Below are 10,594 nucleotides of genomic sequence, written 5' to 3'. Positions count from 1 at the left end.
TTTAGAAAACATTTTCTTTTTTTTTTTTTTTAATTTTTAGACTTTAATAGAATATCATATTTTAGAGAAAATAATCGATAAAGATAAGGATATTACAAAGAATATCTTAAATTTTTCTCTAATGCATATGCAAGAAAAAGGAAGCACAGGATAAGAATTGATGAAAGATAAAATGAATATCACACATACACACACGTATGCGTATAGAATATACAATTATTATTGACATAGTACAAATGCTTACAAAATATAGTGGCTATAATTTTTCTCGAATATTATTCGTCGTTGCGCGCACGCAATATATGGTATACATATATGAAAATTATCAACGAGTCACACGCTCGTTTCGGCGACACTCATGAATTTCCTAGATTCTATCTAAATCGCTGGATGGTTCGAAATAAAAAAGAAAGGGAATCCGTAATAATATATATTTATCTACGGCTGAGGCGCACTCATTTTCACTCACAATTAAAGCGTCGTCTACAATACGTGGAGTAAGCCTGGCGTAAGAAGTAAGAGTAGGTGTAAGAGGGCTACTTCCGGTTTAAGTGAGCTGGAGTAAGGGCGTAAAGGAAATAAATAATTTTTATTTCCTACTTCTGCTACACCTCTTTACGCTACGCTCGGCCAATCAGAGCGCAGGAGGAAAATGGTCACTCGAGAAGTACTGCTTGGTTAGGTTAGGTTTCGTTACGTTTACTCTATCGTATTGTGGACGGAGCCCGCGTAAGCAGCTTACGCCAAAAATCTTACTCCTACTCTCTTACTTCTACTCTTACTCATATTGTAGACGGGCCTTTAAGCGCGTTAGTCAATAGTAGGAAATTGTCAAACATATGAAAAATTACTCAAATTCTTTGTTGCGATCAGCGTTTTTTTTTTACGATACATGCCGAATATTAAAGTGAATATTATCAAATATACGCATATTTTAACATGAATTGCGAACTGTAAATCGCAATCTTTCTTTCTTCGATTTTCTTACATATATGTAACGTTGTAACGCATTTGTTGAATCGACTACGCGTTTTGCACGCTCGTTATTTCGAGATATCTATGTTTTATCAAGCTAAATTCATATCTAAAAGATGCTTGAGCAACGATGTTACGTCTTATTGCACTTTTTGGTACTACGAGAAGTTGATTTCAAGAAATTGATACAAGTAGAACAAACGTAGATGAACGTTTATATCTGCGATATTTTATTCGTAGGCACATTTTATACGCGACAATTAAAATAATATTAATTATATATATAAAATAAAATTTTATGAAAAAATTTCATATAAAAAAGGAAAATTAATTACATATATGAAATAAAACTTTATATAAAATATTTATCAAAAGCAGATAGTATTCTGTGTCAAGATATTTTAATTAAAAATCTTTTCATACATTTTTAAACGCATATTACACACATTCTAATTATTGATCCATGACGAGAGTTGACCTGGATGCAGAAGCGCGTATGTTTTATCAAAAATATATTTAACATTTTATCGATATCAAATAAAATTATCTCTTTGATCGGGAAAAAGGCAGCTACTTCCGGAAAACGTCAATATAAATATCGCGCTATCGAGCGAGGTGCTAAGAGTAACGAGAGTAATCGTGGGCGTAGATATCCTCGGCAATATTCGGCAACGTGTTTACAAACTTCGCGCGTCATTAAATCAATCGCGTGAAAAGGATGAGAAGAACTACTTTACGATCGTGTGCGATCGTAATGTCTTCGCTTAAAGTCTCTCTCTCGTGCCTCTCGGGAACGATGTAGGAACCGATTATTCTTCGCTCTCTCACTTAAACGCTAACAGTGCCGTGCGATTGTTTGACAGGTGCACGCACGCAAATCAGCTGCACCGACGCGTGACGCACTTCCTCACTTCTCATCTGATCCAATCAGCAATCGCGAGCCGATTGAATCGACATTAACTTTAATAAGTGTGAATCCAGCGCGAGGGGCGCTATGGCAATGGGGCTTAGAAGAAGAGGGGTATTCCTCCCTCTTCTTCTTCGAGGGGTATATGCTTACGTGTACTACGTGTTAAAAAAAAAAAAGAAGAATTATAAATACACTACGGAGAGTCCTATGAAGGATTCACGAATTACCAAAATCAACGGGATCGAGAGTGTCGAGGAAGCTTCGAAGGCGGGAAGGGAAGGAGACACGACTCTCACCAGGACCGATTCCGGCAGTTCCGATTACGCACATCGTGACGGCAGCTCTGCGTCTCCTCGTCGAACGTCGTGTCCTCTTCGCATACGAACCGGAAGTCCAGCACCTGACGCGCGGTGAAACCGGGCGAGCAATAGTGGAACAATCGACAGTCCCTAGCGTCGCCGTAGAAGCGATACATCTCCTTCTCCAGGCAATTGAAGCTCGCGTGCTTCCGCGATACTGCGAACTTTCGGCCGCTCGGCCGATGGATCGCGGATTCTGTCGTTGCGACAGAATCGGCGTCTTCAGCTTCAAGCTGGACGGTCGTTGAGGTCGGAATCGTTGAGGTCGAAATAATCGAGGTCGGGATCGTCGAAATCGGAATCGTGGAGGTCGATATAATCGAGGTCGGAGTCGTCGAGGTCGGATTCGTCGAGATCGGAATCGTTGAGGTTAGAATCGTCGAGGTCGATATAATCGAAGTCGGAATCGTCGAAACTGGTGTCGATTGTTCGGCGAAAACCGAAGAAGTTTCGGTAACGTATTGTTGGTGGTTTTTGGTGGAAGTTATCGTGGTCTCCGCTTCTTCGGGATACTTGTCGGTACTCGTCTCGCTGTATTCGGTATATGACTTTTCAAGGGGCAAGGTCGTCAGATGCAGAGAGGTCGTCGCGGAAATATCGACTCTTTCCGTAGTTTTCTGGGGTTCCATTTTCACATTTATCGTTGTCTGTTCAACAGAGGACGACGCAAGGATAGTCAGTCTAGACAAGAGAGTAGAGGTCTCGATCTCTTTGGTCGAGATCCGTGAATCAGCATCCTTCGAAGAGTTAACGGGGGAATTTTGCTCGTTTGGACTCGAGAGTTGATCCTGCTTGTTTATCTGATCGCTCTTCGCGGTGGGATCAACGGATATGGATTCGTTCGTCTCCAATTTACTCTCGAGAACGTTCTCCTCGCTTCTGCCAGACTCTGTCGTCGTCGTCATCATAGTTGGCATCGCCATTGTTGTTATGGGCCCCGTCGTTTCTTTCTTCGGACTTTCCGTATTCAGCTTCTCCGTAGTAGTAATCGCAATAGTAGCCGCGGTGGTGGTAATAGGTTTGCGTGTCAAAGCGAGCTTCCTGATTACCGGCTTTGGCGCCAAATCGTTGTAGGACTTGGGCGGTTTTGCCGGTTTCGGATTAAACAGACCCATCCTCGATTTAATTACGACTGGAATCGGGGTCGTCGTAGGCGGTGTGTAAGCGTAAATTCTTCTGTTCCCTACGGGTTTGAAGAGTTTCGATGATGTGGGACGAGTAGTGGTAGTCGTCGGTCGAGGGGTAGTCGTAGTCGTAGTCGTAGTCGTAGTCGTAGTTGTTGTACTCGTCGACGACATCGTTGTGGTAGACACTGTCGTGTTGGATGCTGTTGCAGCAGTCGACAAAATTGTGGCAATATTTGTGACTTCTTCGAGACTCGTCATTTCCGTGATATCCTCTTCCGCATGTTCCGTCTGCGTTTCCGTTTCATCGTCACTCTGATGTGTTTCGAGATCCTTCGACGCTGCGTCTCCCTTTTCTCCGTCTATCTCCTCCATTTCCCCTTCCTTAGAATCATTCGATTCAGTCACAGTTTCCATCTCTTTGTAATTTTCCGGCTCGTAATTGTCATCGATATAATCATGCGCATCGTCGGATTCCAACGTTCTCTTTGTCTCCGCCTCGTTGTTCCCATCATACGATGTCGGTAATTCGTCCGTGAATTTTAAAATACCTTCGGTGCTGCCTTCAGTGTCTTCGGTCGAACCCGTAACGTCCTCCGGAAAATCGTTGTATTCCTCGGAGTTTGCGTAATCAATGGACGTTGTATATTCTTCGGTATTCTCTGATTCTCTATAATTTTCCTGGTCACGCGAATTTTCCGCAGACGAATCTATTATATCCGGATACTCGTTTAATTCTTTGTAATCTGTCTCTTGGCTGTTTTTTATAGTTGAATATTCCTCTTCGTTCGAATCATCAGCACTTATTTTCTCGCTCGATTCTTCGCGATAAAACGACTCTATGGAATCATCCTCGCGAGAAGAAATCGCGGCTTCGTGAGATGAAATCTTGTTGGGTGTCTCTTCTGAGCTCACTTCCAGCTTCTCCTCTTTCGTATTCGCGTTGGATTCGTCGTTGTCCGAAGTTTCGTATTCTCTCGAGAAGAATTCTTCGTTGGACTTTTTCTCTTCTGAAACGTGGCTAACTTCCATCGATTCCGTTTCGACTGCGCTTTGCGGATTCTCGGTAAAGTTTGTATCTTCTAAACTAGTGTATTCGATTTTCTGCTCCACTTTTTCTTCAGATTTATCGACATGCCGCTCTGAATCTTTTACGCTCTCCTCCATAATTTGATGATCAAACGATCGCTCAATCTCTTTATCTCTTTCAACGTCGTTGCTCTTGCTGTCTCGCAAACTCTTCAAATATGTCGCGTCGCGTTGACCAATCGCCCTCGTGTCTACTTCTTTAGAAGTTTGCGATTCTGATCCTCCGAAAACGTGGCTGTCGATTTGCTCCGTAACTTTCGTCTCGAGGGGTACAATAAATGGGGTAGTGGATGTAGTAGTAATGATACTAGTAATAGTAGTAGTCGTTTTATCAATTTTTTCTTTCTGCCGAATTGTCTCCGTCAGTTCGACATTGTTTGTTTTTTGCTGCTTTATTTTTGAAGATAAACGTCTCCTCGAAGATCTCGCTTGAGAAATATTCCTTCTCAAACCAGACTTTTCTTCTCTAGAATCCTTGGAGGTTTTTTGCTCGGTTGTTTCTCGTGGAACTCCCAATTGTTTCTCTTCGTCAGTTTTGAAGCTTGATCGTTTTTCCGATTCGTCCTTTGTCAAGTATCTTGGCAGTTGTCCGTTATCTTTAAATTCTTTATCAGTCTCCGATGGATTGTGCAAGTTGGATTTACTTTCTTCCTCAATAATAATCTCGAGAGGAACGTCAATCTTGGATGTTTTGACATCGGAATTCGTAACTTTCATCTTAAAATCATTGTCGGAATCAAGTATTATTACGTCTATATCATCTTTCGGAGATTTGTTTTCTTCCAAACGAGCACTTGTAAATTCAACATTAGTTTCGAATTTTAATTTAGGCTTTGATTCCAACGTATTTTTAATATGTTTTCTCTTGTCCAACAATTTTTCAGCATTAGTTTCAACGTTTGAAGATAAATCTTCATGACTCGATTTTTTATCTTCATTCTTGTCTGCTTTTTTATCTTCTTCTTTCAATCTTTTATCTTCTTCTTTCTCGTATGCTTCTTTATCTTCTTCTTTCAACTTTTTATTTTCTTCTTTCTCGTCTACTTCTTCATTTAGCATTAAATGTTTCGAAGCATCTGTCTTTAAATCTTCTAAATCATCTATCTTTTCTATCGCGATATCCTTTGTTTCGAGAATCTCGCTATCTTTCGCGACGTGTTTAGTAGTATTTTCAATCTCATCAGCAGTATTGCGATAAGCATCCTCATCTGCTTCGTCGCTGAATAGAATATCTCTAAACTTCATCAGATTCTCCCTAATAGCCCGGAAATCTCCGATCTCGGTACGCGGCGTATCTTCCACGCTCGTCGCTTTATCCTCGTTCTTATGCGATTCGCTTTTTCGTATCGCTTTAAAATCTCCGTCCCGACTATTCGCGTCGTTGATCAAATGATAGAATTGACCGTGAATTGATCGTTTTCTACGCGAGAATCGCTCCGTTGCGTCTCTCGCCACCTGACGATTCTTGGGTATCTTTGGAACGTCGCGATAAAATGGATCGAAAGACTCGTCGCCCTCCTTGTAGTCATCATAGCTAGCCGGTATCGTCGGCAACGGCAACGTCACCAATTGCGTGGTGTTCAAAGGTCTGCCGGACTCGTCGCTCACGCTCGCTTTTGCCGTGACGATCACCCGCGATTGCGACGGCAACAGCGGCGATGGACTCTGCACGATCTTCTGAATATCTGGTGGTGGTAGATTTATAGTAATCTGATGAGGCTTAAGCTGCGGCACCGTCACGCTTGGCGAATTCACCCGGTGAATGCCCCCTCGTTGGATAACCGACTGATGAACGACCGATTGCGAGGGTTTTGGCGAAGGTCTCGGCGTCGGGTAAAACGATCTGACAGTCGTCTCGATGCTGGCCGGGGACATCGGCAGAAAGTTGTCGGATATCCTCTGCTGCTGCGACGTTTGACTCGCCTTCGTTTGCACCGTGCGAGACGACTCTTGCAGGCTCGGAACCGGAGATATCGTTAACTTGGACACCTAAAATAAAAGTGATACGAATTTTCTTCTCTTATTTTCTCTTCTTCACATATAGGATGTTAAAGAAAGAAATCAGGACTTTAAGGGCAGATAGTACTTACAAAATAGAAGAAGAAAGTCTTAATAAACATGAATTAAAAAATTAATATTAATGTCAACCTAATTTAACCTGAGGTTAAGCTCCTTCATTTTGGTTAAAGCAAGAGACTTGCTCGTTTCTCATGTTTTCGCGCCGCATGAAAACAAATATTATGTATCCTTCTTCCATTTATACGCTTTATAACGTATGTCAAATAGTTGAAACAATGTCGAGAATTTTTGAAAGAGTTTACAATTCTGTTCTCTCTACGAAAATGTAAGGAAAATAAAAATGGGAGGAAAACAGAGAAAGTCTTCTGTAAACTCTGGAGTTTGAAGAATTCTTCTTTTTTCTTTGGACAAACAAATTCTTTTTTTGAATGAAAATATTGTAAGGAAATCCGTTGTTGAAGAATTGTTCATAATTCCGATAATATCAATTTTTCGATTTATGTTTATTAGAACTTTTTTCTTTCATTTCGTAAGTACTATCTGCTCTTAAAGCCTTGAACCCTTTCTTTTGAAGACCTTGTTTAATTGATTATTATATATCGCTTGAGAGAGAATACTCTTTTATATCAAAATATTTAATTTAAATTTCAACAAGAGAAAAATCTCTTCAAAATTTTTGAGTCGACTGTAACAATAAAAAATCTTTAAAATTTAAATCGACTGCAACGATCAAAGAGAATTATTGAAACGCATGCTCTACCTTTCCCTTATTAGTCGGCTGTATCACCTCCAATGGCCTTATATCTTCACGCTCATCCTCGTCGCGATAGTCGGCGGTCTCGCGTGGATTGTTGCTGTGCACGGCGAACTGTTCGGTAGTGCTCGCGATGCCGTGATTGTGAAAGAGAGGGTTGATCAAGACCGCCGGGCTGTTGGCGTTACTGTTAAGCAGAGTCTGTATCGTGGCGGAGGACGTAGAGTGATATAGCGGCGTCACGGTTGACGGTTCGTTATGTTGAATGATCTGCGGCGATGGACCCACTGTCGAGCTATATCTGATCTGCGGATGGATCTGCGGGGACGGTGTCGTCGAGCTGACAACACCCTGACTGCTGAACAGCTGATATGATGTGGCTTGATTGCTGACGCGCTCGCCACCGTTGTGAAAGATGTACTGATGATGATAGCCGCCGTTTTTGTCATCGTACAATGATTTGGACTGGCTCGTATGGACTTGCGGGAATGGCGGCTGGGGCTGATAGTGCTGCGGATAACCGGACGGATGTTGGAAGGGACCGCTCGCGACGGTGGTGGACGACGACTTACTGGGATGAGACGTAGTCGTGGGGCTGGAGGTGGTCGAAGTTGTGCTGGGTCGCGCCGAGGTCGTTCGTGCCTGATGATCGCCCTCCACTGGGCGATCCGTAAGATCGTCCTCGGCGTCGGCATCATCGTTCTCGTGAAGGCTGCGGGCAGGTAAAAGGATAAAAAGCGGATAAGAAGCTTAAGAAACCAGTCATTATATTTCGCGCGGTGCGCTGTGAGCGATCTACAGGCTGCGATTTGAAGTATCTTAAAACGCGGAATAAATCTTGATCTATTTTTTCGTCGTATATTATTCGGAAAAGATATTGTCAACGTTAGCGGCAACAAAGACGCGCCAGAATGTCGCGGCAAGCAGAAATCTCGACGCATTTCTGAGCTTCTCGCACACTCGCGTGCGCGTTCGGTTACGAGATAACCGCTTCCAGGTAACGACCGTTTATCGTCGGATGACACTGAAGGATGATAATAACGATGTTAACCGTATAAACTCGCAGACGCGCAAATAAACAAGGTAAAACGAACCGCGTGGGAAACGAGATTTACTTTGGCTAAAAATAGACGGCCGTCAATGATTAAGCAGCTGTGTCGTCGAACGGAGAGTATAAATTTCGTCACCGTGACAGTTAATCGTTATAATTTTCATCTGCATATATATTGTATATATTTCAGTTCAGTCGGCGCGAGAGGAGAGGATTCTGGCGCATTCCTGAGATACCGGCCGCGAGTGAAGAAAAGCCAGTAAAGTATTTATGGATGCTCGAGCTATGGGCATGCCTTTTATAGCCCGCAATTTTGTACCGTACGTCCGACTCGTCTAAGATATATAAGTACTCGCGAAAAAGTGCATACCCGAATTGCACGAATTGAAATGCTGAAAGAGACTTTAAAAGCGTGTCCCGTATTTTTTTTCACCGCATCAAATTATGCGATTATATCTCTAGGCGTTGCTTCGGATATATTGCATAAACGAAACGAAGCGAAAAAAATGTAGCAACGAAATCCAAGCAAGATATTTTTTTTTTTAATGCAATGATGATAATACATATACAGAATGTTACACAGTTGGAAAATTGATGTTTCTTTGTTAAACAATATAACGGTAAAAATTTTGATGTTAAATATTTAACACTTTTATATGTTAATTTAACATATAAACATATAAGATATTTGCATATTGCTGTTGTGTTAATTGAACTCAGATGTTAAATTATTAAAGCATTTGAAAAAAATGTAAAAATAACACAATGCGCACATATTTTTAATTTTACATAATAGATATGGTCCGTACTTTAGGTGACAGGATTTATCTGCTAAAATTTACAGGAAAAATGTCGATTTTATTCTACAATAGAAATGAGAGTGACTACAGACCGTCGATAATTTTTTTCCAAGTTAATTTTATCATAAAAAATATGTTAATTTTATATAAAATTTTTTTTCAGATTACTGTAAAGTTTGCATTTTGTTGAAATATTAACAATATTAGTCATATTAATCACCGTTTGACATATCCATATTATGTTAAATTGATATAAAGATTTGTGCGGACCGTTTGAGATATATGTTAAATTTAAGCCAAATTTTCCAATTATGTAATTTACCAGAAAAATTAATTTATAAAATGGAAAGAGGGTGCGTAGATTGCAATCTGGCCTTTTACCTGAGCGTCACGGCGTTATTGCCGTAGAGCTCCAGATTCAGATTGTAGAATCTCTCGCTTTTACTGCAATCGACCTCGTCGACCCTCTCGCAGACTCTGGTTTCCTGGTCGAAGACGGTCCCATTCAGACAGAGGAACTTTATATCCATGATCTCGTCTGAAACCAGATCTCACGGTGAAGAAGAGGGTATCATTATTTGGGGATACTCTGGAATCTTTGGAGTGCGTTCATCGTTAAAATTTTATTGAGACACTTGTGCCATTTCAAAGATTGATTTGATCTCCGAACTCCCAGATAAAATTACACACGTCGCGTTCACCTCGCGATCCAATCCATAAAATCCGTCTTATACAGGTAATTATGCAAATCGTTTTATATGTCAAGCGTTTACGTATCACGACAAACGATCGGATTCAGATCCTTTTGCATCTCCGGCTAAGAGTCGATCTGGACTTGTCACGGACTCAGATCCGGTAAATTAGAATTAAAAACAATAATTAATAACGGCCGCGAACCAGTTTAAGGTCAACGCGCGTATCGATGATAAATAGATCGTATCGAAAAGTCCGGCCGAAGGTCCCGTCGAAGTTTTGTAATCAATGGGGAGAACGCTTTGCAACGAGAATGTCACGGTCGTCGAGGAACGTTTACTGACCTAACCTAAGGGTCTGGCTTTGACTCGTCACGAGAAGGAGTCCGTTCTCCGCGAATCCACAATGTCGAGAATTTAAACTCGTTGACTGGAATTAACGTTCGTTACTTTTCTGCCGAATGAAAGCGGTGAATGCAGAATTAATATGATTTAAAAGCGACATTTTCTTTATCATCGAGATTTTTATTCCGTAGATTTTGACATTTGTATATTGAGAATCCCGCCTTTATAATGCAAAGCTACCTTTCTGGCCGATGGTGCACACGTGAAACATTTGACAGCCCGCTTCGACATCTGCGTAGTATCCACCAATCACCTTTCCTTGACACGAGAAGTTCGTCTCCGGCAGGTTGTCGAAGTCCAGATACTTAAAAAATCAAAAATCCGGCGAGTTAGAGAAGAGAAAATTCAGCTATTCATCGCGACGAGTCAAGAAAATGATTTAAGTAAATATGGTTTTATACTTTCGATTAAATTAG

General features: G+C 41.3%; 1 protein-coding gene across 3 annotated transcripts in view; it reads right to left on the bottom strand.

Moving 5' to 3' along the window:
• Positions 1-230: 230 nt before the first annotated feature.
• The window catches only part of LOC138934043 (serine-rich adhesin for platelets), an 84,890-nt gene continuing 74,526 nt past the window's right edge, over positions 231-10,594 (bottom strand). For 2 of the 3 annotated variants that reach the window (XM_070297426.1, XM_070297423.1), the window contains 4 exons: positions 10,359-10,482; positions 9,463-9,631; positions 7,237-7,942; positions 231-6,446 (listed from right to left, as the gene is read on the bottom strand). In XM_070297426.1, coding sequence (XP_070153527.1) covers positions 2,178-6,446; positions 7,237-7,942; positions 9,463-9,631; positions 10,359-10,482 — 5,268 coding nt within the window. In that variant the 3' untranslated portion in view covers positions 231-2,177. The remainder of the gene's footprint in view (positions 6,447-7,236; positions 7,943-9,462; positions 9,632-10,358; positions 10,483-10,594) is intronic. The other variant, XM_070297425.1, reaches the window with a different exon arrangement.

The sequence above is a fragment of the Polyergus mexicanus genome, unplaced genomic scaffold, assembly GCF_030449975.1.
Source record: "Polyergus mexicanus isolate NDT 795.1 unplaced genomic scaffold, iyPolMexi1.0 SCAF_6, whole genome shotgun sequence".
Classification (NCBI taxonomy): Eukaryota; Metazoa; Arthropoda; class Insecta; order Hymenoptera; family Formicidae; genus Polyergus; species Polyergus mexicanus.
This window is presented reverse-complemented; position numbering and strand designations above follow the sequence as displayed.